At 35.2% G+C, this 27,897-nt stretch overlaps 1 protein-coding gene across 2 annotated transcripts in view; it reads left to right on the top strand.

Annotated features, from left to right (window-relative positions):
- Positions 1-27,897, top strand: part of LOC120626308 (acetylcholinesterase) — a 52,346-nt gene that overhangs the window by 9,553 nt on the left and 14,896 nt on the right. For both annotated transcript variants that reach the window (XM_039893777.1, XM_039893776.1), the window contains 2 exons: positions 7,207-7,349; positions 11,624-11,776. In XM_039893777.1, coding sequence (XP_039749711.1) covers positions 7,207-7,349; positions 11,624-11,776 — 296 coding nt within the window. The remainder of the gene's footprint in view (positions 1-7,206; positions 7,350-11,623; positions 11,777-27,897) is intronic.

Raw genomic sequence — 27,897 nt, 5'->3', positions numbered from 1 at the left:
CATTTGTTCATTCGATCATTTCGTGCATAGATCTGTGCATGAGCTTTAACCTTAATACAGGGTGTTTCAGTCTCCTACACTCTGAGAGGGTTGCTGCTGTCCGCTGAGACGTTCTGTCCTCTTTCTCCGATCATATTCATCAGATCTACATAAAAAGTACCTAAACCGATATTATAATCTATCCAAACCGAAAAGAATTAAATCGGTTAACATTTGACGGAGCTATGGTGTAATATCCTCAAACACTTTCATCCCTCTCTTTCCCAAAGGAACATCTGGATAAAGTATACCTTATGTGCTAACTCGTAGTATGAACTCAAATTTTTACGCTGCAATCCTCCACACTGGCCCAACTGCGGATTGGTGGACAATAATATTATAATCTTTATATATATATTTCTTGTGTGCGTGTTTATGTCACTGAACTCCACCTAAACGGCCGGACCGATTTGAATGAATTTTTCGGTATGCGTTTGGGTGGCACCCTGGATGGTTTAGATTCACAAATCAGCCCGACAGATGGCGCTGGGTGGATAGCTGGTCCGCTAGTAATATATATATATATAATAATAATAATATTATTCTTAGATTTATTTGGCTTGTCCCAAAATTGAATATGCTAAAATCAGTGGCGTGCATAGGGTTTTCGGTCAGGGTATGCATAAAAAAAAATAGGTACTGAACATGCTATTTTGATGTTACTGTATAATTTTATTTGTGAGTAGGTACCTAACCTAACATTGTTTGTGATACCCATGTAGATCTTCTCATCATCTCCTATTTCCAGTAGGTATAGTAAGCTCTGAGACGACCGACTAGCGAATTTTTAAAATTGTCTGCCATTGCGGCAATTACATTAAATAATGTTTTTTAGTGTAAACAATAAACAAACATAGGTATTATTATAAATAAGTAATGAAACAAAACATTGATCACTGCTATTCGCCTGTTTCTGTAAGTCAGTCAGAGCTCTTTTTACGTGCCGCTCCTTGTAGGTGCATTCCTTCCTTTACGAATAATCTCAATTAAACGTTAGTTAAGAATTAGCTCTAAACTTACCTACATTTTCCAAGCACACTGAACCATCAGATCACACGCCGAATATAAGAACTTTCTTACACTAAGAATATTCCTCACAATAATTTACAAACAGTACACTGTCATGTTAACAATAATAATTGTAACTATTTACAAACAACCGTACAGCAAACGAAAAAAACAGTAATTACCTAATTCTAATTCGGTGAATATAAGTTGTTATGACAGAAGGTAAAAGGTAAACAATAATGGCGCTGAGCGATCGCCAGCGATAATGAGAATATCATAGTCAAAATATGTCCGTAATATTTTCTTAGTACACAAATGCTATTAAAAGTTGTCATTTGAAGAATATTACTTCATCAGTTACCAATGGCACCTGGTATACGTTAATAATTTATTTAACATAATTCGGCAACTTTTAATTTGGTTATTTTAATATACTTTTTGAACAAATTAGGTACTTATAAATTTCTAAAGATCTTGAATGTAATAAAATTCATTGATAAATTTTTTAACTACAAAAAAGAATTATTGCCGTTTAAAACAATAACAAACAAAGCAAATTACTTGTGCTTATAAAAAAACAAAGCATACATTTGGATTTCAAATTTCCGTAAGCAGTGCTTTTAAGATTTGCACACAAGCGAAACCCCTATACTGGAAACCTGGAAAACTCGCACACATAGAAAGAGCCAAATATTATGTAAGCACGCACGCGATTATATCACTACACACCAGATCTTCCTTGTGTGCTGGTGCACACAAGTAACGACAGATGCATTCAATCGCCGTGCTTCTATGGAGACCGCGGCGGCGCGGCGCATTAATTCGAGCGACGAATAAACGATTTGCCCGGCAATGGATACTTAATCGTGAAAACCCCAGCTAATTTTATGAGATTTAAATTATATTTAAAGCGTTACTTTTTATTTAGGGATACTGTTTACAACTCAAAATTAAAATATAGTCGAAATATTATGCAGTTTGTCTATTTAGTTCTAAACCATGACACGGGACTTGTCCATTGATTTACATAGAAGTTCGGCCGGTTTTAACTAGATGGCGCTTTTATAGTTTTCTATAAATTGTTTAATTTTTTTTCAATTTTTCAATTTTAAGTCGTCCTTATGGTCTGAGAGGCCCTGAGGTCAGGGTATGCACTGCTTATTTGCATCTATGAGATGCACGCCACTGGCTAAAATGAAGTTCGCTTTGATAATCCTCCTAATATTAATATCAAACCCTTCGCTGAGAGTATCTTTCCAAACTTTGTGAACCTCAGAAGCTTTCATGTTTAAAGCCACGCTTGACCTTCAAATAACAAAGGTCGTTTCAAAAGCCCTTTTTACTTACCACTGAACGGGGCGGTATTCGAGATTGGTGTGGAAAATCATGTTTATTGTCTTAAAAAAAAATTGTAACATACATATATATTATATATATTTATTTATTTCAAACAAACACATAAAAAGTAAGCCAAAGATTACAGATAAAGTTTGTGATTTCCACACTAAGATTCCCTGTGTCGTGGAAATCACTAATATGACATTATGGTATTATATATATTTGACGGCCGACTGGCGCAGTGGGCAGCGACCCTGCTTTCTGAGTCCAAGGCCGTGGATTCCCACAACTGGAAAATGTTTGTGTGATGAGCATTAAGTGTTTTTCAGTGTCTGGGTGTTTATATGTATTTTCTAAGTATTTATGTTTATATAATTCATAAAAATATTCATCAGTCATCTTAGTACCCATAACACAAGCTACGCTTACTTTGGGGCTAGGTGGCGATGTGTGTATTGTCGTAGTATATTTATTTATTATTTATTTTATTTATATATATAAAGGGCTTTCTCTGTAGGTTGGTAACTAGCCACCGTCAAAGCCTATGACTAGAACCAGGAAAATTCAGACACTACATTTTCTCAGCCGGAAACAGAAGTTGTGATTGAGGTTATAATTATTCAATGTAAAGCATTAAGGAATATCCAAACAATAAAATGTTAAAATTACGATTTGATTGATTGAACTAATGCCGATTTAACGGGCGATTTTGTACTATAATTTAAGGCTACAAAATGGCAGACTACAAAGCTTGTCGCGTTTGTTACAAGACCAGCGAAGGTTTTTGCGTCGTTTGGCGTCCAACCTGTGTTTTTAACGAGCGTCCGCGTCCAGCGAAGCGTACCTTTAGCGTCCAACCTGAGTACTTAGCGTGCGTCTTGCGACTGTCCAATCACACGGCTCTTGTAGAAACGTAATGACACAGTGCTATATCAATAACTACGTGTACCCTCATGTCGTTAGGTAGGTAGTTTGAAATAATGTTATTCTAATTCTAATTCCATCCATTTCAGGGAGTAGGCCTCCCTATATAAAATGAAACGACAAGTCCACCTGTTTGTAGGGATCTACCACCGGTTTGGAACCGATTCCAATTAGATTCTAAATCGAAACCAGCAAGAAATACAGCTACATGCTCTTTTCCATTAACGGATTTTACTATTTTAATATCACTATTTCAATATGTATTCCGAAAGATAAAAGCGGAGCGATGGTATTTAGGAAATCTAAAGTATAAGTTTTTCTAAATCCTTATATAAACTTTGTTTCTTTACATTCTCGTGATCAAACAAATACAAATACTTTATAATATTATTAAGTACCTACAGATTGCCCAATCAAGAGACTTATTAACCGTTGGGTTTTATGGAAGCGAGGTCATTTAAAATGCCATGTTAAATTAATTCAAGGAATAAAAACAATTCGTGACGTAAAAGTATGCACTTTTATAAATTTTATACCATTTTTAGCAACCATATCTTAAATCAGCAGTTCAACATGAAAACGACATATATATTAATATAAGTAACATGAAACGAGTAAAATTTAATCTGAATATGAATACATATTTCTTTGAATGCGATATCGCGTGTCTCTTACTCACGTTGCAACCGCGATTATACCTTCGGCAGGTAACGATACCTATCTAACCATAGTGTGTGTACACGTAACGTGCTGGCCACGGGATATTCGCGCCGCGGCCAAGCGGTTAAGGAGTAAAACAAGCTCATGGAGAAATACCAAGCATGCAAGCATGCGGGTAGCGGCGATCAGCGGAGTGGCGTATTTCTGTATTTCTTGCTGGTTTCGATTTAGAATCTAATTGGAATCGGTTCCAAACCGGTGGTAGATCCCTACAAACAGGTGGACTTGTCGTTTCATTTTATATAGGGAGGCCTACTCCCTGAAATGGATGGAATTAGAATTAGAATAACATTATTTCAAACTACCTACCTAACGACATGAGGGTACACGTAGTTATTGATATAGCACTGTGTCGTTACGTTTCTACAAGAGCCGTGTGATTGGACAGTCGCAAGACGCACGCTAAGTACTCAGGTTGGACGCTAAAGGTACGCTTCGCTGGACGCGGACGCTCGTTAAAAACACAGGTTGGACGCCAAACGACGCAAAAACCTTCGCTGGTCTTGTAACAAACGCGACAAGCTTTGTAGTCTGCCATTTTGTAGCCTTAAATTATAGTACAAAATCGCCCGTTAAATCGGCATTAGTTCAATCAATCAAATCATAATTTTAACATTTTATTGTTTGGATATTCCTTAATGCTTTACATTGAATAATTATAACCTCAATCACAACTTCTGTTTCCGGCTGAGAAAATGTAGTGTCTGAATTTTCCTGGTTCTAGTCATAGGCTTTGACGGTGGCTAGTTACCAACCTACAGAGAAAGCCCTACTGCCAAGGGGTTATCGTAGAAAGCGATTAGGGGGATGGATGTAATATAAATGCATTTCCACTCACAGGTTAGCTAGACCATCCTAGACTGTATTATCACTTACTACTAGTTGATATTGTCAAGGGCTAATTTATTACGGCGTTGCATTACGAGAAATAAAAAAATATTCTCATATTACTTATTTCTCTCTGGACCTAACTCTGAAGACAAAGATAAGCTCGTCAAAATACCAAAGTAAAATACTATTTATTTTATTAAAGTTATAGTATTATATTACATAGTTATTATAAGTAAATTTTTGAGCGACATTTGCCGCAAATTAATTTTCATACTTGATAAATGATTAATAAAATAAACTGCCAGAAAAAAAAAATGAAAGATAATGCACTAAAAAAACTGAAACAAGCTAGAGATTAGAAAACGAAATTTAATTAAAACTATAAACGACGTAAACTCATCTTGATTTAACAGACTATACCGAATATTACGAACTGAAATCCTAATAAGTTATTTTCTTTTGGTTTATAACATTCAATTTAGTCCTGCCTGAGGACACTTGGGTTTTTAAGATGAGGAGGTATAACGTCACCTTAACTAGGGCTGTCAAAAACGCAAAGGGCAATTAAGATTTTAACTACCATCCGCCGTTTTGATTTTATTTCATAATCGCATTTACGCATTTCATTACAAACAAAAAAATAGTATTTGGCAAAAACTGTTAGTGTCTCATTTCGAAGAAATAGGCTTCCAAAGTTTTAATATTTTTTACTTCGAAATAAATGAAACTCTTTTAATCATAGTAAATTGTTCTGTGTTCTGTGTAAATGCTTACATCGAAGATAATATACATCCACGTGACACTTTCGGTCTATGTCTGGTATGGGGTCCAATATTTAATAAAATGCCATATTTTTCAAGCCAATGGCCAATTGTGTTTTTGAATCAAGAAAAAAACAGACATTTGGAAGAAACATATAGGTGATTAAGAAATTTACAAACAAATATAAATACGTATAATTTAAGATACGTGCGAGAATCATAACCCTTCCCCGGCAGTCGGGTAAAACTAATATTGGATATTCCATTAAAATTTCTTTAAGTATCCGTATGCCAAGTCCAGTTATAGTCTTGTTGAAATACCTACTTGTAGGTTTCCTACAATCTATGACTTGCTAACAAGCGTCGTTATCGACTTATTCCACAGTCCAACTTTGAATTTATAGACCGAACTTTTGTGATTAATGTAGGTCAAATTTACAAAAGGCAAGCTCAATTTAACGAAGTAAAGTTTTTGAATCAACGATTTTGTTTTTGGATGTTAACGAATAAACTTTGGAAATCGCATTTAAATAGTACAGTTGCTGACGACTTGTTTACTTTTGGTAAATATATGATTTTAAACTCCGACGTTCATTGCATCATCTACCCATCACCGAGGCACTACATGGCACGGGTTTCCTCTCAGAATCAGAAGGCCGCAATCCACCACGCTGGACAAGTGCGAATTGTTAGACTTCGAACACAGATTTAAAACAAACAGTAACCGTGTACACAACTGATATTGAAGCATAAAAAACCATTCCGCTTTAGTAGTGTTTCCCGAACAGGTGGTTTGTCACCTCATTCCATTTAGCAGTCGACTTAATTTTATAGCTATTTTACATGTAATATTCTAAACGTTTACCATAAAATGGGGAAAATAGGAAAATTTGTGACCTAGCAACATTTCGCGGATATGAAGTAGGACGTGCGCGGGGCGATTTCACTGTTTTTGGACACAATGCACAAACGTTTACTATAAAAATCCCAACTAATAATATTTCATGCGTTCTTTTGTTGTTGTAACACGTCTAAATTACACGACTTCATCACATATACCCATTACCAGCTACAGAGCACGGGACTCTACCCACAATGAGAAAGGGTTAAGGCCGTAGTCCACCACGCTGTCCCAGTGCTGATTGGTGGACTCCACACCTTTTATGTAGAACTCACAGGCGTGCAGGTTTCCTCACGATGTTTTCTTTCACCGTTGAAGCAAGTGATATTTTAATTACTCAAAACGCACATAACCTGGAAAGTTAGTTAGAGATGCGTGCTGGGATTCGAACTCGGCCCCCCGAAAGTTAAGTCGAGCTCCTACCCACTGCGCTAGCATCGCTTCACAACTTTTACACAATTTATCATCATGAAATTTGCATACACGTTATCAGGGCTACAATAATAAATAGGTACAAATTCCGTGGGATAGAATAACAAATATAAAAGCTACAGCTGGTATTATATTAGGTAGCTTAATCTTGATATTCCATAAGGCTAAATAAATAATTGTAAAAAGTAGGGCATCAACACATCTTCAACGCTAACAGACCTACCTATTTATTAAAACGTTTTTTATTTACAGGAACGTATTTTCTGCTGTACGACTTTCTCGACTACTTTGAAAAGGACGGCCCGAGTTTTCTGCAGAGGGAAAAGTTCCTAGAGATTATTGATACAATATTCAAGGAGTTCTCTAAAATCAAGCGAGAAGCTATCGTGTTCCAAGTAAGTAAAGTTCGAAGTTAGAATTCAATTTTTCAATGTTTTTTTTAGTACCGATCATTATATCCAATGAATTAATCTACTTCATATATCCCGACCCACCGCATCGCGTTGACCGCCTGTGCTATTTGCTTAGCCCTTATGGGTCAAAACAGAATGCAAATTTGCTACGGTTTGGTATTTCTTAATGACAAGGTTGCTTGGAAGCATCCGGCTCAGCTTTCATCTCTCACAAGATAGAAAAATGAATTTTGAAATGTAAAATGTAAATTGTTAATGTTGGAAAAGAGCAACTGCTGAGTTTCTTGCCGGCTTCTTTCGCTTCTTTCGGTAGAATCTGCCTTCCGAACCGGTGATAGAGTCACTACAGACAGACAGACTTGACTTTTTAAAAGTGCTTATATTAGGCCTACTTGAAATAAATGAATTTTGAATTTTGAATTTTTGAATTTTTTGAATTTAAATTTTGCTAAAAAAAAACGAATCCTCTAATCAGATTCGTGTCAATCACATACAAACAAAAACAACTCTTTACCTTCAATATTAGTATAGTCATTATTTTCAACCCATTACCGGTCAATTAGAAGGCACGGGTCTCCTCCCACAATAAGAAGGGGTTAAAGCCCTCATCATCATTCTTGTCCACCACGCTGGCCCAGTGCCGATTGGTAAACTCCACATACCTTTGAGAACTTTATGTCGAGCTCTCAGGCATGTAGGTTTTTGCACGATGTTTTCCTTCACCGTTAAATATATTCAATAGGTATATATTTTATAGGTTCAAAATAAAATGAAATACACTCATAAATAATTTTATTAAACTTACAAAACAATATCGATGCGTCAAAACTCTGAAAGTTTACTTAGTGGCAAATAACTTTGAGAGTTTTATTACAGATACCAAGTCCCATATGGCAATTCGGCATTATAAATTAATGATAGAGCTACTAACAACCCAAAATATACGTTTGATAGCAGTTTACCAAAAGCACTAAGTAGTTATTGTAGGTAATTTATATTGGACTTTATTTGCAAGGGCGTTTGGCAGAGTTTATCATGCTTTGCATTTACAGTTCAGGCCAGTAAAGCGTATTTATATTTTGGGTAAAGCTATTGAGGAAGTAATAAAATAACTCCGTACTTACCATATTACTATTCAAAGGCATCTTTGGTTAACTGGTACAAGATGGGTGACACAAAAATGCGATAAGTCAAAGAGCATAAGAAAGAACATAAACTTGGGTGTTTCAATATTGAAATGTATGCACCATATCGACCCATTACCGGCTTACTACAGGGCACGAGTCTCCTCAAACGCTGGCCCAGTGCGGAATGGTGGACTCCACATTTTTTTGAGAACATTATGTTTAACTCTCAGGCATGCAGGTTTCCTCAAGATGTTTTCTTCACCGTCGAAGCAAGTGATATTTTTAGGTACTTTCAACGCGCGTAACTTGGAAAGTTAGAGGTGCGTGCTGGGATTCAAACTCGGCCCCCCGGAAGTGAAGTCGAGCTCCTACCTACTGCGCTATCACTGCTATGCAATATGATTCTGTTGGTGGTGCTGTGAATCAATAAACAAATAAATTTATCTTCATTTTAAAGAATATTGGATATTGAGACAAAGTTTGCGAGTAAATTTTTTTAAAATCATTAACAACTGTTAATAGCATCTATATAGGTTACATTTCCACAAAGAACTTTGCAAAATAAAATACCTAGAATATTAGTATCCTCTATACTTGAGAATTTACTTTAGGCTTTAGACTTATGATAGTTTGGCACGAATAAAAAATGATTTATGTTCAACTGTTGCTCACTGTAAACTTAAGTAGGTAGGCTTACGTATTTTGTTTCGTAAGGTTTATGATATTGTTGCAATAACAACGTTTTGAGTTGCATGAAAAGCACCTGAGACTTACCTTTTATCTTTCTACCCCTTAATGAAAAAAGGGGTATATGACAGGGGCGACAATGCATTTAACTACAATCAACATTTATTCAGTATGCTCCGTTGGCGGAACGTGACGAGCGTAGGGAATGCATTTTGGAAGATCTGTGTGAAGTAGGTATCAAAATTACGAATTCAATCAATATATACGAATTGCACAAATTGATTGCGATTTGATTTGCCTGATTCTCGTGTATTACAGCTAAATGTTCATAATTTATCATCCGAATGGGCTATCTTACTTCGTTGGAGCAGTACCGAGTAGTCTGCGGGATCTTAAGCGCCTCATCAACTCCTCATCAACATTATATATCAGCAGATATATTGTTAATTTACGAAAATTATTAATGGTTATTAAACATCGCGAGGAAACCTACCGAGCATGCCTGAGAGTTTAAAATTTTCTCAAAGGCCTTTAAAGTCGACTAATCTCTGCTTGGCCAGCGTTATATACTACGGCCTTAACCCTTGCTATTCTAAAAAGAGACCCGTGTCCTATAGTAAGCTGAGTGGAAATGATGATGAATCAAATTATTTATAAACCTTTAAGCATTTACTCGCCTTACTTATGCGCAGCGTTGGTCGACCCCCAACGAGGTGGACAGACGACATTAAGCGCGTCGCAGGTAGCCGTTGGATCCAAGCGGCTCAGAATCGTGGAACTTGGAACTCCCTACAAAAGACCTATGTCCAGCAGTGGACGTCTATCGGTTGATGTGATGATGATGATGATGACTTATGCGCATTGGTAAAGAGGGCATAAATGCTCTAGATTATGTCCTTCAGGATGTAATGTAACATGACATAAGGGTACTCTACTTATACGTAGGTATTATTTACGTTCAATTTTAGCTGCATACCGATTATAATACCTACATCGTTATCGTCTTGTTCCCGGAATTGGCTAATGAGTGCTTCCTCTTTGGAGTTGCCTCGTATGACGGAAAATTCTCTTGTGGGCTTGAACACACTTATCATAACTAGCTTCTGCGATTTCGTCTGCTTTGAATTGCGGTTTTTGAATGATTTTTAATCTTACTGGTGGCTTCCAAAGTTGCGCGCGATCTAATAAATAAACTTTAATGCCCAATTTAGCCCCTTTAGGGGTGGTATTTTTATAAATCCTGAAATGTGTATCTACTTCATAAAGTGCCATCTTCTTTCGAAGATCGGCGAACATTAAAGCAACTTGTATTTTTGTTGCCGCGGCCCTGAACAAGGCACAAGTGATTTTTCCAAACCATAGGCGTAAATTTTTCAGCCAAGATGTTTTTTTTCGAAATGTGTCATCATCATTCTCCAGGCGCTTTACCTATTTTGGGGTTGTCCCTCCTAATACTTGTCCGGCATTTAATACGATCTTGTGTCACTTCTCCGTTAGGCCCAGAGTTTTCATGTCGTTGGACACGGTATTGTGTACCTTCCTTTTTTCCTTCGACATTGTGATCGAAGTTTGTTCTAGGTCGGTACACAGATATGCTACATGGATTGCACTCTGGTTACTCTTTTTTTTTTGTATGCAACTTCTACATTGTTCAGAGTATACAACCGGGTACTACAATATCTTAACTATTAAGACCACAGATTAAATTTTTTAATTATAAACTACGCTAAGCTTTTTTTTCACTTTTCTTTTTTTATTATTACTTAGTTTTATTAGCTATAGGCATACCATTCCAAACAATTTATTTTAAGTCCAGGTGGTTAATGGGCGTCCTTTGCCTCTTTTTCCTTCATCTATAGCCATAACTCGATTTTTCGAAATGTTAAAATAATGTGGTTTAAAGAAAGTTACAAACGTAAATACTGTTAACTTGTATCAATGTAACTTTAAAAATTAAGCAGTTTCAATCAAAGTTTCATCCCTTTTAACCACCCTCTAACCCCATTTAACCACTTTAGGACCTCTGCCATGATAAGCCCATTATGCTGTTGGTTAACTTTGTAGCCCCGGTTATTTCCAGTGAGATCTGGCAATAGGGTAAAATTAAACTTAAATACCTATTGATAAATTTGACGGCCGATTGGCGCTGTTCGCAGCGACCCTGCTTTCTGAGCCCAAGGCCGTGGGTTCGATTCCCACTACTGGAAAATGTCTGTGTGATGAGCATAAATGTTTGTCAGTGTCTGGGTGTTTATATGTATATTCGAAGTATTTATGTATGTTATTCATAAAAAAAAAATATTGATCAGTCATCTTAGTACCCATAACACAAGCTATGCTTACTGTGGGGCTAGATGGCGATGTGTGTATTGTCGTAGTATATTTATTTATTTATTTATTTTATTAAAAATTTTGTTCTGATTCATGTAAATTTTTTTCAAGTACACCGACTGGGAAGAGATCACAGATGGGTACCTGAACCAGAAGATGATTGCTGATGTCGTAGGTGACTACTTCTTTGTCTGCCCCACGAACTATTTTGCTGAAATTCTGGCTGACTCCGGGGTCGAGGTCTACTATTACTATTTCACTCATGTAAGTATTTAATCATTAAGTTAACTCCAGCGCAATACAGACGACGGTGTGGCAGAAGATCTGATATAAATGAAAATAAGTATGATTGCCATTGATTTCGGTCGAAGATACGAGAAAAATGGCGGCAAACTTTACCCGATAGTATCAAAAACACGCTAGAGGATACTACAAATGGAGCCAAATTTTCCAAGTTATTTTACTTTATTAGACGGAGAGAGTCCAGGTTTTAAGGTCCAGGGTTATTGTGTAAGAATATAGAGTATATTTAATGGCTCAATAAAGTTAAAGTCTAACGGTAGCAGCAGGTATTCGAAAATGTGTTTTAACTTCTAGGGCGTATGATTGGACGGCGCACCATTGGCAGCGACCCTGCATTCTGAGTCAAACGCCGTGGGTTCGATTCCCACAGCTGGAAAATGTTTATGTGATGTAAATAAATATTTTTCAGAGTCTGGTTGTCTATATGTACCTACGTTATAAGTATTTATGTATATAACTGATAAAAATATTCATCAGTCATCTTAGTACCCAAAGGCTACGCTTACTTTGGGGCTAGATGAAGATGTGTGTATTGTGGCAGTATATTTATTTATTTATTTATACCGATTTTGATCGTACTACTAAGAAAATCAGTGAAGAGTGTCGTTTGTTTAGTTGCATTAAGAATAGACCATTTTTGTTTAAATTAAACATCAATTTAAACGAGAAACAAAACAAAAATGTGTATTGCCGACTTTAACTACGTTTACCTACTAACGATTCATTTATACGAGTCCCTAAAGATGAGTAAAGGCATTATTTATAATGAAGTCGGCTTTATATATTTTTTCCAATCAAAAGCCAGATCTATTCCAAATGCAGACATAAAAATGATCCTGGATAAACCGGCTGCCTTCATTTCCGTTTAGAGATTACATTTCCAGGTTGCGCCTGGAACGAGAGCCGGACTTTTTTTGACACGCTTTTTCATAATCATTTATTCATTGGTGAAAATACGTTGTGATTTAGATATCTTGCAATACTCTGACATCGTAAGCCGGTATCGTGTCATTTTGACTCCAAGCAAACTTGCGTACGCGATGGCTTCGTGTATCAAATCACTAAACATGTTGTGATGGTTGGCACGTAAGACGCAAAATAGTAGTTTGGTTTTTAGTCATTCATTGAAAAATATTTTTTTTATCTGTAAAAAAAAGTGTGTGCGTGTAACCTTTACGCGCGATTAAAGTAAAACTTTAATTATTACTTATTGATAAAAGAGTAAAATGTCCATTAAATATTCACTGTTTCATTTTATATTCTATTTAAAATTCATTAATATCACTTCCACATTTTATTAATATTTTCATTTGTTAAATAGAATAATTGAGTATGGATGGATGGATAGAAGCAGGCGTTACTTTGCGGAAATCCATGATATATTATCAAAATTAAGCTTAATTTGCTATACATTAAAGTTTTCGCGGAGTATGGCAAATTAAGCTTAATTTTGATAATAGAATAATTGAGAGTAGAATTCTGAAGGTTAGATCAGCATGTGGCAATCGCCAGAAAGTTTATTAATAATTTATTTAAAACAAAAGTAATAAATAAACAAGTATATTTAAGTATATTTGCTATTAAAATTGATTCGTTTGGAAATATTGGAAATAAATAATCCTAATTGATTATGATATTTGCAACTAGCTGGCGTATAAGACAAGAAGCGTGGAGTATGTGTTTGACGGCCGATTGGCGCAGTTTGCAGCGACCCTGCTTTCTGAGTCCAAGGCCGTGGGTTCGATTCCCACAACTGGAAAATGTTTGTGTGATGAGCATGAATGTTTTTCAGTGTCTGGGTGTTTATATGTATATTATAAGTATTTATGTATATTATTTATTAAAAAATATTCATCAGTCATCTTAGTACCCATAACACAAGCTACGCTTAAATTGGGGCTAGATGGCGATGTGTGTATTGTCGTAGTATATTTATTTATTTATTTATTTATTTATTTATATACTTACGACCAATCCAAATTATTATTTTAAAATAGCGGAAACTACACAGACGTCTGACAGTTACTCCCTAGTCGCGCTTATAAAAGTTTAACTTCAATAAGAGATGTTGCGTCGACAACCTACCTTTTAGTTGCGTGGATCAATGTAACTTAAAAAGTTTCTGTCGATACTTGTGGAGTAACTAAAGTATATAATACTTGCCGAAATATATATGTAATTACTTACCCATATCTACAAGATTAAGCGAAATTTTGATGTTCCGAAGACCCCTGTAACGTTTTATTTAAAACCATTATTTCGTAAAAAAAATTAAGACATGTTTTGGTTGCGTTAGCTTGCGACTAGCTGCCAATAAGCAATTTGTTTGTCGCGACTGTTTTTTGTATCCTAAACGGATGCGTTCAGCTACGTCATTGAGCGAAAAAAGCAATTAAATCGCTCATCGCAGATACTAAGTATCGTGTGTTCTGACTATCATCTTATTCAGTAGATATTTGGTAAGCTACTGGGATGCTGAAGCGGTGTCATAATATGTTAGTCTAGTTGTTAGTGCTTCGGCTTCCCATTCGGGGGGGGAGCAAGTTCGACACGCACGCACGCAGAGCATACGTGTGAAGTCTACCCATCTGCACTCTAATACCCATATTGGGTGCTGTGATGACAACCTTCTATCCTCATACAAATTTGCGAACAGTTGAGAACTCTGACATACAATTATGAACTCTGTATAAATTTAACCAGACAGTAGCTTAACTGGCATAAACTCGTACTCCATTTCCTGAAATTTGAAGTCTTTAGCTCCGAAGTTCATGCTTTCAAAGGATCCATTAAGTCCAATATTTGTGTGGCTAATGGATCCGTGAGCCCCTCCTTAAGTGTTTACTTTGTTTTATACAATTTTTCAAGAAAGAGTCTATCTCAAAATATTTACTCGTCGCTTCTTCGAACTTGCTACCCAAGTGACATCTGTCTTCAAAACTCCTAATGTGATTTACCTTCTTGAGATTATATTAGTTAAGTGATTGCGAATCAATCTATTGTATTGGTTTAGCAAATTGATCCATGTAGGCATTAATAAGGCCTTCCACAGGAATCTCACAACCAGGTGGCGTTAGGAAAAGTTCATGGGAGTTAAATTATACAATGTAACGAATTGCACGAGCACATGGTTACACGATTTTAACAGGATAAATGTATATTGTTGTGAAACCGAGTGAAAGGTATATACATATTCAATCCATCGCCCGCCAGCTCACTTTTTACGATGCGCGCGCACACTGTCACAAAAAACCGACACCCTGAAGTTAGCTATAAGGTTTGGCAGTGTACACTTTTAATTGTCAAAGCCTGCGAGCTCATTACGGTGATTTAATTGATTTAATTGCACAAAAGTTCAGTTAAACTTGGTAGTCCGATAACGCGAACTAGATAATGCGTTATAGTAAAACTTTCAATGCATTAAATACCTTTTTTCTAATAATTGTTAGTGTCGTTTTACACAAACAAACTGAATAAGGCATAAGATAAAATGTTTGAAAAGATTGTTACCTTGTTACGCCAAAGAAGTACCTATAACTTCTAACGCGTGTACATAAGTACTCACACGGTTTTTTTTATTCCACTACAAATTAGCTCTTGACCGCAATCACACTTGTTGGTTAACGTTGATGTATGTAGTCTATAATGGTAACGGGCTAACATATAATTGGTTTTACGCGTCATCGTGGCGAAACACTAAATCGTTTTTAAGCACGTTTTGGTTGGCAGGGTTAGGTAACTACTCACAGCCGAAGCCTCCAACTAGATCAGACCAGAGAAAATTCAAAAATTGTAAATTTTTAACCTGGGTGATAATGGTATTGAGTTCTGTCCTCCTTTAAAAACGGTAATAAAACTTTGATATTATGCATGGTTACCAGGAATACATAGCAAACAACACGTTCATAAGATAGGCATGAATATTAAATTTTCTGAGTAAGCGCGTTCCATTTCGATTATCCCACCTTACCACTCAACAGTGGTAGCCATACAATGGTCTGCAATTAATCTAGACAGATCCATTCTCTATTCATTTAGTTTTCATAGCAAGGTAGTACATGGATGTAATTAATTAATCTTTAAACGTAGGTAGGATAGTACTTGTAAAGTGCATTGTATAAAACAACAAGCTTAGGATTCATATTGTGTGTAACGACGGGCCTTACATATAGGTAACCTATAAAAGTCCCTTACATAAATAGATTACAAAAACAACAAGCGATCTTGCTACTACAGCTCCGGCAAAAACTTAATTAAGCTTTGTTATATGTATATAAACCCACCGAGCCCAATGAAGCGACCAGGCCCATTGTGGGCCCGGTGGGTCTATACTCTAAAACCCCCTTCGTATCAAAAGTTCCATCTATGTGCCTATTGGAATAAAGAAATATTTGACTTTGACTTTGACTTTAAGAGAGGAAGCATGCGCGTTGCAGTATTACGTTAACAGGCTGAGGGTCCGAGGGTCAGGCAGACTATCTTTTTTATTAATGTTATTAAAAATCTATTTTCCTAGATTTTTCTATTTAGCCGCGATTATTATACTACCATACTCCCTAATAGAGGTCTAACTTGTGGTGGAATAAAAAAAAGGCTTTTGTCAAAGAACTTCCACAGCTTTCAAGTCTTATATAAGTTCTAAGAAAATATATAAAACGGTGGAACAGACATTTTTGATTTTATCGATTAGATAAACGAATCGATAAATTAAACATATTTAGTTTTGTAAAATTTTGTACAGACAGAGTATATTCGTATATTCTTAACTAAAGGTATCCACTGAAGAACCACATTTCTAGATGGATTTTTAAAGTTTTGAATATTAGTCTGAATATTTTAGCTACATAGTGGATTTAAGTGCTACGATTTGAACATCGCTTCAGTAGCCTAGACCGAAAATTGTATCTTATGTCTAGCCATCTTTACGATCCATAACGTAGTCTTCTGAGCTCTTGAGAATACACTATATTCTAATTGAAAACAAAAAACCTTGGTACATGAGAATTGTTCCTGAGCCCTTGTTGCCAGCAAAAGCGAATTTTAATTAATTTTGTTACATCTACGTATTACGTACATGAAGTAATATAAACTAGAGAAGATATCGCGAAGCACTTTTTTGCGTTATGCTTTATGGTCAATTGGACTACAAAATACAAGTATATCAGTGAATCTTTGGTTCTTAGTGCGTCAAATTACGGTCCTAGGAGCTAAATAATATCTTAGTCATTATTTTCATCCTTCATCCACGACTTCCTCTCTTATAAGCGAGACTGACTTTTTAACAATGCTTATTTCCTAAATCCGGATATTGTAAAGGATTTCTTAACAGAACCCCTAATACATACTAATAGAATTATTTTTAAACAGCTTTAGTCTTAACTAGCAGTTATTTTATTTGGTGTATTTCTTTTTAATTTTGTGCAATATAGAATCTATTTATCCTAACAAAAGAGCTCGATCCAGGAATAATACCATAGACTTCGTAAACCTTTGTCGAATAAACTAATCACTAGACTCACGCGGCATATATTCTCTTCAGTATCGAATTCAAATTAAATTTTTTATTGATAGCCACGCCTTAAATTTTCTTGGACATGACAGCTCTAGTCCATAGTATATTAATACTCATAGTTATTACGTTTTCCTTAGAGGTTGTGTAAATACTGTAATGAAATAAATGTTGTTCTTAAAGTACCTACCTATTCAATTATTTTTACTGGGTGTACTGCAAACTGCAAATTATTTGAAAGGACGGACTATATACATACGTTTTTATTTCAAAGCAACTCACAAAATGGTTTATCGAAGAACGAGTTAGTATCGCGTGAAAATTAGGACAGCGCAAATATGTAGGTATAGGTCTTCTACACCCCACGATACTCCCTGGAGGTTGTATACTCAATGCCTGCGCTATAAAAGATGACTGGAACATCTATGTATTTGGAGGTCGCCATCATATAACAGAGAGGATATAAACTTATAGGATAATATATTAAGTAATGCGTCATAGAATAAAGTCGCCTATTTCAAATGGCAATACACTACACACTCAGGCCGCGATTGCCAGAGAGTAGCAGGTTGAAATCCTGTCGGTTCCGAAATTTTTACATGCATTTTAAATATGATTATGTCCGTTTTTATTATACCTAGGGTAAGCCTAATCAAATGTAGGTAATGCGTGGAGACGTTTCAAAGGTGCTTATAAAGTAGGCCTACTTGAAGTAAATGAATTTGAATTTGAGAAAAAAGAATGCTTCACCAGTTCTTAAGTGATGATCAATGACGTAGGGTGCCATCAAAGTTACGACACCGATTCGGCGGTGCGTTGAGTATAGGGAACTTGCAAGAAAACACTTCGCAGATGAAAAAAAATAGAAATTCGTTTTTTTTTTATTTTAATCCATAAGGATTCGGACGGAAATTTTTTCACTTTGATAACAGTCCAATATAATTTTAATAATCCGACACGAGCGTGTGAACGGGATGGTCGCGTTAAGTGAGTGACAAGACAAACGTCAGAGTCAAACATAAAATTTGCAAGATAAGACAAACGTCAGAGTCAAACAAAACATTTGCTAACTTGTGGCAAGGATTCATAGACAAGATAAGCAACTCAAATCCTATAGGAACGCTAAATCGTTTGGTGGCACGTATAAATCGATGGGGTGGTAACCAGATTAACTTCAGAAATTATAAATTCCCAAATTGTCCCCACCTTCAACTTATGAGACCACAACGCTCTCCACTAAGTCAGGAGGTCTTTTAGACGCGTTTATAATAGAATCCCAAGTAAAATGCGCTGTTCTCATTAGTAACGGTAGTTAAATTTTAATTTTTAAACACCCATACCCAGAACCTTGCCAACAGGTTTGCCAACCCTGCGTGTTTACAAACTCGATTCTAACCGACTCCTGATTCTAAAAGCGGATTTTAGCGGAAAATGGACAGGGACTTTAACATTTCAGCGATTTCTCGCGCACATGAATTTACAAATACGGTCCGTGTTTTGATAAACGAATGTTACATGCATTTATGATTGGTTGTGTTTTGTATTTTCCTTCACTTTTACATTTATCGGTGTTTGTTTTTTGCTGGGTATTGATTTAAATGTTACCATCGTAACTGGAAACGCACTGTTACGAACATGTAGTACTTATGTCATATCTCCTATTTTAACAAAGAGTGAATAAGTTTTTCTATTACCGAAGTAATTTTGACATGTATGGACTAATTATTGTGACAATCATTGCTGTACTATTAGCAGAGCTTTTTGTGACAGAGCTCGTCCGAGGAAATAGATACTATCGGCATGCTTAAGACGGCCGTCAAGCTGCATTCCTGTGCTCCGGTTTGAACGGCGTGGTTGCCAGTGTAATTACAGAGACATGAGGATCAACACCTTTGCCTCAGACGTCTTGCTGAACCTTAGTTTAAGAAAAATGTTTAAAAGACGCATCAAGATTCATAGGTAGCTTTTCGATTAGCATGGCCGTCATATAGCAGGGCAATTTGAAAGTGTCTAAAAAGAGCCTTTTTTCAAAAGCCTTCATCATTGTATTCTTAAATTTGATGTTGATTTTTGTAAAAGGAACTTTATTTACATCGTTTGAAGTAAGAGGTTGCAAATTGAGATCCCGAGCGTAAGAGGTACGCCTTAAGAATATCTGATTGGAATACAAAAGAGGATGGAATACCCAAGGGTAACAATTTGCGAACAATGAAGTGGTAATCGTTGCAATTGTATGACGCACAAGTCTATGAAAATTGCATAGAATTAAGAACGTACAGAATCCTCATTCAGCCATTATTGTATGCAGTGCATTGACGGTCGATTGGCGCAGTGGGAAGCGACCCCAAGAGTCCAAGGCCGTGGGTTCGTGTCCCACAACTGGACAATGTTTGTGTGAACATGAATGTTTTTCAGTGTCTGGGTGTTTATAAATATATTTATTAAAAGTATTTATGTATATTATTCATAAGAATTATTCATCAGTTATCTTAGTACACATAACACAAGCTACGCTTACTTTGGGACTAAATGGCGATGTGTGTATTCGTATATGTTTCTCTATCTCTCTCTCTATCGTAGTATGTTTATTTATTTATTTATTGTATCTCTACACCCGCGGTGCTAGGTCACAGTTTTTTTCCAATTTTCCCATTTTATGGTGAACGCTTAAAACATTAGAAGTAAATAATTACTGTCAACTGCTAAATGGTATGAAGTGACTAGCCGTTTGTTCGAGAAACCAATCTAAAGTAGAGTGGTTTTTGATATTACAATATTAGTCGTGTACATGGCTTCTGTATATTCTTCATTCTGAGGAAAAAAGCAATAGTACGTGATTATTTTACTGGACTTCAACACGTGGAATGAATGCAATGGTTTACCTATTTGATTAAGTCCTTCGAAAATAATATGACTTAGTTGACAATGAAAACTGCGTAAGAACACACCTTATTATACTCCTTATTTGTACACTACCAGTTAAAAACCAGAAGAAGAATAAAAAACATAGATATAAGGAGAATACAAAAAACGGCCTTATCGCTTAGTAGTGATCTCTGCCAGGCTACCTTAGGATAAGGAAAACAAGAGTATAACAGACTGCAGGTTGTGCATAGTTAAAAAAAAATACGTACGAAAAACTACACCTTACACTAATTTATCGATAAATACATATAAACAATATATACTAAGACATAATAAACATCGCCGTTTTGCCCCAAAATAAGCGTAGCTTGTTTTATTCGTCCTACTAAGATGACTGAATATTTTTATGACAAATACACATAAACACTTATGATATAAAAAAAAACACCCAGACCAACATTCATAACATAACAAACATTCATGTTAATCACACAAACATGCTCCAGTTGAGGGGATCGAACCTAAACTATTGGACTCAGAAAGCAGATTCGAACTCGGCCCCCGAAAGTGAAGTTGAACTCACTGGGCTATCACCGCTTTTTATTATGTCCAGTGTACACCTTTAACCCTATCACCATGGAATTACAGTCTGGGTTAGTACAGAGGACATTGTTGTGTAAGGTACAATCAAAGGTTTCCCACACGCTTAAGATTGTTAAACATTTGCTTTAAAAAATAATAAGAGCACGTTTTAAAAATCTCAGGGCCTGGTTCTGATGTCAAAGAATTACAATACCTAATGAAAACTGAGACGTAACTCGAACACTGCAGAGAGAAATATAGCTGTAATCCTTGCATCTAAATAATACAGTTAAAATTTAAAATTAAATCAATGGTTAAAACATTCATATTAATTTATAGAGTACATAATTTAAACCACTAAAATTCACAAAAATTCAAATTTCAAAATTCATTTATTTCAAGTAGGCCTAATTTATAAACACTTTTGAAACGTCAAGTCAGTCTATTTGTTTACTCTACCACCGGTTCGGAAGGCAGATTCCACTGAGAAGAGCTGGCAAGAAACTCAACAAATTGCTCTTTTCCAAGATCATTTTATAGTTTAACAATCTTAGGAATTTTTCTGTTTGTGAGAGATGAGAGCGGAGTGGCCTGCTTTCAAGCAACCTTGTCGTTAATAATCTATCAAAAAACATAACAGACAAGTGATCAAGAAATGTAAAAGTAGTTTAAGAAAATGTATTTATCGAAAAAGACTGTTTATTTATATATTACCATGAGGTAATTGGTCATTGTAGTTTAACTAGAAAAGCAAAAACGAGCACGTAGCTTTACCACGGTATTCGATGAATAATTAGTTCCTGAGAAACTCGCTGGTTTTTATAATAAAATAAGTAAATTACAAGTATAATATAGATATTAAAGCTTTGCTGTTTATCAATAACAAGTGAAAAGTAAAGCATATAAATCAAAAACGGAGTGCGCTAGCATGTTATATACCATTTACAAATTTAGATTTTTTGAGCTAAAAGTATCCTTTGTCTGTCCCAAAAATGCAAGCAATTTCAATGTAAAACTTTGCCAAGATCAGATTTGCTGTTTAGCCACATATGTAAAAAAGTTCTATGTCTTTCTGGAATAAAAAAACATTACTAATAAGCTTAGCAGTTTTTTCGATACCAACCCGAATCTTTGGTTAAATGCATGCACAGCCTAACTTTCTTACAAAACTGGGCACTCCTTTATACTCAAAATTCACTACCAGGATGTAACAGGCTAGGTCCAACACAACGCGGTAAATGAGAGCTCCTTGCCTGTAGTGTTAAGAGGTAACAATACAGCATAATTACATTAGAGTTTAATGAAGTATTTAACTCAGGCATACTTCGCTTGAGGCGGTGCTTTCATATTATACAAGTCCAAGCAATCTGACGCTGACGCTGACAGTTTTACCTGCACTTTGTTAGTTTGTTAGCTCAGTATTAATTATTAAAACGCCCCGAGGGGAACCATTATCTTTGTTGTTAAACAAAGAAGAGCAACCTTCGCCATCCGTATTCAAACCTTCCTGTTTTATGCTGGCTCGGGCGCACTTCATTTTATTTTATTTCACTTGTTCCAGATTTAAAACTTAATAATTATAAATATCTATACGAATGCAAAATACCGTCTTACAATATTAACGCTAATATATTTAATTTGGTGGGAAATTATGGTTCTAACCTGAAGCTAGACTAAAATATAACGAATTTATGTTTTAATTTCTGCATGTCTCACATAATCTAGGTAGTACAAAAAGGGCACATATTATTTACTCGTTTTGCAGAGTACATGAAGTAACCGACAACCTTTTTTTTTATTGATATAGAAATAAACTGCTATTAGAAAAATACTATATTACAACAAGCGTTTGTGTAAGCAATCTAACACATTTGAATAAAAAATAACAATCGTTAAATCACAACCCTATCAAGTAGAGTGTGACCGACCGATACTGACACGGCAGAGAAAAAGAAACCCTCACACGTTGCAATACGGTATGTTACGTATTAGCCAGAATGCATTTTATTACCTCGTAGCGAGGTTTACTATTAATGACTTTATTGAAGTGTCTATAGTCTATATTATAGAGATATCCTGCTATACTTTTAGCATATGGTATACTCGGTTTAAAACCAATTCGCAGTATTCCAGTGTAATCCAGTAAAATGTTTCCAGCTAAACTAAAATGGACGCCGTTGTTTTAATAAAATTTCAATTTAGACGTTGAACTTAACTACTTACTAGATTAAAAAATCCGTACTGAAATTAAACACAGTTTACTTTATTCCAGTAGTAAAACACCGCTCGACTACTGAACTGGACTGGGATATTGAATATTACATATTGTTCATATCACTACTATGTACACATTTTGTATGTAATGAACGCATGAAAAGTGTCATCAAAATAAATATAATATTTACTATTTTAATAAAGATAAATTCGAATTTGACTTTGTACCATTCAATTCACAAAAAGTTGAGCTGATATTAAAATTTTATAGAAAAGAAGTAAACCAAGAATGATGGAATTGGCATTGCCATTGCCAACTAATCTCCGTTTGGCTTCTATCAGCGATTGGGTTATCTTTTTTCGAAAACCTTTAGCATTTTGCAGTTTGTAGTAGCTGTTTCGAAAACGGTAAGCTTTGACGTCACCTAGTCACCGGCTAAGATCATTACTCAAAATTTAGTATTTAGGGCATTTTCTAAGCAACTACATGTGCTTAGAAAGTTAGACCTCTGTTTACCATTACGCATTCGAGTTGTTATAGTTATTACATTATTTATATTTATTTTTGTAGTATTCACATTACCTCTTAAGAGGTATATAAATACTTAATCCATAACATGGGTGTACTACGTGTATAAATTCAGTTTGAATTATTAATAACGTCCTTGACTTTAAACCTTGTTATAATAACACTTTCCCGCTTTTATACATATTTTGTATTGTATAGTTTCCAATAAACCTACCATAAACGGTGTTGTCATGATACAGTCAAACTCTTTGTGTTCAAATATTTAAAGAAATTTATGAAACAGCTTGTTCCTTCCTACAAAGAGTGTAAACGTTTTTTTTCTCAAGGCTTTACCTTTTTAGCCGACTGCGCGACACAAAGAAGGTCGAACCTACCTACCAGCCTAACTATGTGTGTTTGTTTGTTCCAATGTGATTTTGATAATTCTTACGTCAATCAATTTGTTTTAATCTTGCGAGTCTCAATAAAGACATGATAGTCAAAGTCAATAATATATTTCTTTAAGTTTAGGTGCCCATAGGTGGCACTTTTGATGCGTAGGTACATTTTTTTTTTGTTATCACCATCTCAGATTTTCATTTAAAACTATTAGAAGAGCAACCTGGATAGAGCAATCATTCACACCCAAGCTTTTTTATAGATTACGTAGTCCTTTATACTATAATAGGAATTTTCTATAAGCTTACGTTTAATACAAACTTTGAACTTTTTAAAAGACATCTCCAAGATTTCAATGGGTACTTTAATGTAGAATTGTATGCAATTTCCTTTAAACTAATTAAATATAATTTTATAGTTTCCGTTAGTGATTTTACCAACACGTGGAGGAATTATAATTTTTATAAATTTAAAATGCATACAAAAATTTTCGAAACCGACTGGATTTGAATAAATATAATTAAATAATATAATTATATAATTTGAATATTTGGCTCTCGCAATCGCTGTCTGAGCGCTTTAACCAATTAAGAATTGAACCGTTGATGCCGATGCCATCAGTCGATTTTTTTTTTTGAAATTTATGAAAATTAAATATGGTACGATAATGAAAACCAAAGTCGACTGTGTCAATTAGGAAATAAAAATCTTAAGACTTCTTCTTTCATGACATCCTTTTATGATCGCTGTGGTTTTAAATGGGAAGTCCAGGGTTCGATTCCCGACAAGGCCGTGGTTGGTATCGGCAAAGACCTGCCGCCAAGCGATTAAGCGTACCGGCACGATGTCGCGTAGAATCAGATTAGGGTTATTTATTATAACTGCTTATTATAACTGCCATATTGCTAGCAGGTTGGCCCGCTACAATTTTAGACTGCATCGTCACTTACCACCTGGTAAGATGCCAGACAAGGGTTATCTTGAAGTGGAAAAAAAAACTTGTGTTACAACTTGCACTCGTATTTTACAATCATAATGGATTTAACTCGTATAGTTGCGTAGCGTGGTGAGTATTCCCTAAAATCATCTCCTATGCGTTTTACGTTTTTAGGTTGAAGACCATATTTATATAGGTCAGTAAAGAGTTACTTCCAACTTCCATATCACAAAATTAGCAAAAATTTCTTCACTCGTGTGAACTAGTTTGACTATCCAATACACTGTGGTACGGATAAAAGGTTTTCCAGAATTCCATTATTCAATGTCCGTAAAGTTTTCGCCTGTCTGTCAATGACCTGACCTGAGGTCAATCTAAACCGCTATAAATTATGTCATGCCACGTCGGTCGTGCAGCGTTCCAACTTCCGGTCTGAAGAAGTAATCTAAAAAGTGCTTTAAAATTGTAAAAACTGAAGACTATCAGTACAAAGTTACTAACCAAAATAATTATTGAAAATTTAAAAAGATAATGGTGTTCTAAAATTTTCTTAGGCATATTTTATTTATACCACTTATATTTTTATGAATGCAAAAGAATCTCTTTTTGCGAATCATGAATCTTGAGTATTGGTAGAGTCACTACAAACAGACATACTCGACGTTTCAAAAGTGCTTATAAAGTAGGCCTACTTGAAATAAATGAATTTTGAATTCAGGAGAATTTTGGCTCAGAGAAAGCTTGCATCCTCCGCATAGACTTAGGATAAACAGAAGAAAATAAACAACTCCCGTGGGATATTGAAAAAACGATAATAAAAGCGGTTTATATCGCATAGCTGTTTTAAAAAAATAAGAGCAAAAAATAATAACAATAAGAATACAAACAAAATTACTATAGAAGTAGCAACCGAATTACTTCGTAAATTTTTAATACAAGAGAAGATGTAGATAACCATTTATTTATTTTGTAACGAATTAAAGAATACGCATTTGGCTTTCAAATGAGTACCGATTATGTTATTATTTCTTTTTTTAAAGGAAACGCTGTACTTAGATAACACGGAATGGGTGTGGCAGTTTAAAAACAGGTGGTACAGTCACTACAAACAGACTGTTGTAGTTACTCTACCAACGGTTACTGTGGGTATCTTCGTTAACTTCAAACATAAGCTAGTTTCCCAAAAAGCTCGGGTCTTAAAACAAGCTTTAATTAAATGGCAGTGCTTCTCTAACAAAATTACGGATACAATTTTCTGGAGCCTTCTTACTGAAAAAGCGTGACTGCAACAAAACGGAATTTCAAATTATGTTAGTAAAGCTCGGAAGTGCTCTTAAATTCGTTTCGGAACTTCTGAGGCCCTAATTATTGTTTCTTTGTTTGTTTTCCTACGTACTCATATTTACATCTATTATTATTCAAACGGAAAGTTAATCATTTATGTGTGTAATTGGGGTGCATATATATAAAGTTAATATGCGTTGTTATATTTTGAAAGGCTTTTTTTAAACAACCTAGTTTTTGGCATGTTATGAAATTGCCTTTTTATTTCCAACCTTTGCAGGATGAAATCTGACATCTTTATAGAAAAACGCTTACTGTCTCATTAAATTTTTCCTTATTTTGGCATAGAGTTATTTGAAAGAGCCCTTTTATCCCAGAGAAACAAATAGATCTCACGTGATTTAACAAAAACATAACAAAAGCCGACGAAAAACGCAGGCAATTGCTAGTAAAAAAATATTTTCAAAATTTACTCTTTTGAGTATTGTAATATTTTCTTTAGTTTTATTTCAAACATCTAAAAATACCATTTCCTCGATATTTCCAAGCTCCAGTTTGAGTTGACAGAGGTTTGTTTTAGCGAACCTAGAAAATATAACCCTTTCTATATCTAACTAGTTTTTCTATGACACAGTTCGGTGTTAACGGAATGGTTGAAAAATAACAAATGAAACAAAACAAAAATTATACTTTGTCTTGGGCTATGCTATATTTTTTTCTTTGTAATATTTTTTTTACAGGATTGAAATAAATAAGGAGTTTTAATTTGCTGGACGTTACCAAAACTGTGCAATAACGAGGCCTCTTGAAAGCGACATGGTAGCTACTGGATAGGGTTACGTTGGGCAGGTTAACATACGATAAAAAGATTAAGTAGGTAACGTAGGTACCTATGTAAATAAGAAAAATCGCGTGTTTCCTTTTTCAAGTCAAGCAATAAAGTGTTTGCAATCAGAGTTTCCTTCCTCAAGCGTTTCTTTCCGTACTTTAACTCTTGAGTCTTCCTGCAATGTTTCTAGTAGAGTAGCTCATCAACTATAAAGGGACGTCCTAATCTTGTCAACTTGGAACAAGATTGGGGTCAGTGATATTTATATAAGGCAAAACGGTGGAGGTAGATATTTTTAGTGTTTGAAATTGTACCTGTGAGGAAGTGAATTTTTGCGTTTATTTGTTACCATTTTGCAAAAAAATGCTAATTGAAATTTTATGTGGTGTTTTGCATTACTTCGGGGCATCGTGTTTTTATTTTTGAACGTAAAATATTTCATCATCATTCTGTCAATCAAAGTCGTAATAAAAGTGAAAGTAACAAACATCTAATATTCAAGCCATTATTTCGACATTATGACATTATGGCACCATTATTTCGACATTATGACATTATATGAGACTACTATTGCCCGCGACTTTGTCTTCGTTTGATTTTGTTTTTTGATGTGGCATTAAATTTAGTTGTAGATCTAAAATAATTTAAAGCATTCAGTATCGCTAAGCCTTAAATGAGGGATTTGCCGCTGTCCGCTGAGGAGTTCTGTCCTCTATCCAACCACAAAATTAAACACATATTGTAACCTCTATAGTACAAAAATAATTATTTAAATCGGGTATAATTTGTCGGAATTATGGTATGAAATCGTCAAACACTCATCCCCTCTCCCAAAGGAACCGAGCTTAATGACGGGATCAAAAGTATTCTATATTACTTCTAACACTTCCAAGAATATGTGTACAAAGTTTCATGAGGATCGGTTAAGTAGTTTTTACGTGAAAGCGTAATAAAC

Source organism: Pararge aegeria, chromosome 9 (assembly GCF_905163445.1).
Source record: "Pararge aegeria chromosome 9, ilParAegt1.1, whole genome shotgun sequence".
Lineage (NCBI taxonomy): Eukaryota > Metazoa > Arthropoda > Insecta > Lepidoptera > Nymphalidae > Pararge > Pararge aegeria.
This window is presented reverse-complemented; position numbering and strand designations above follow the sequence as displayed.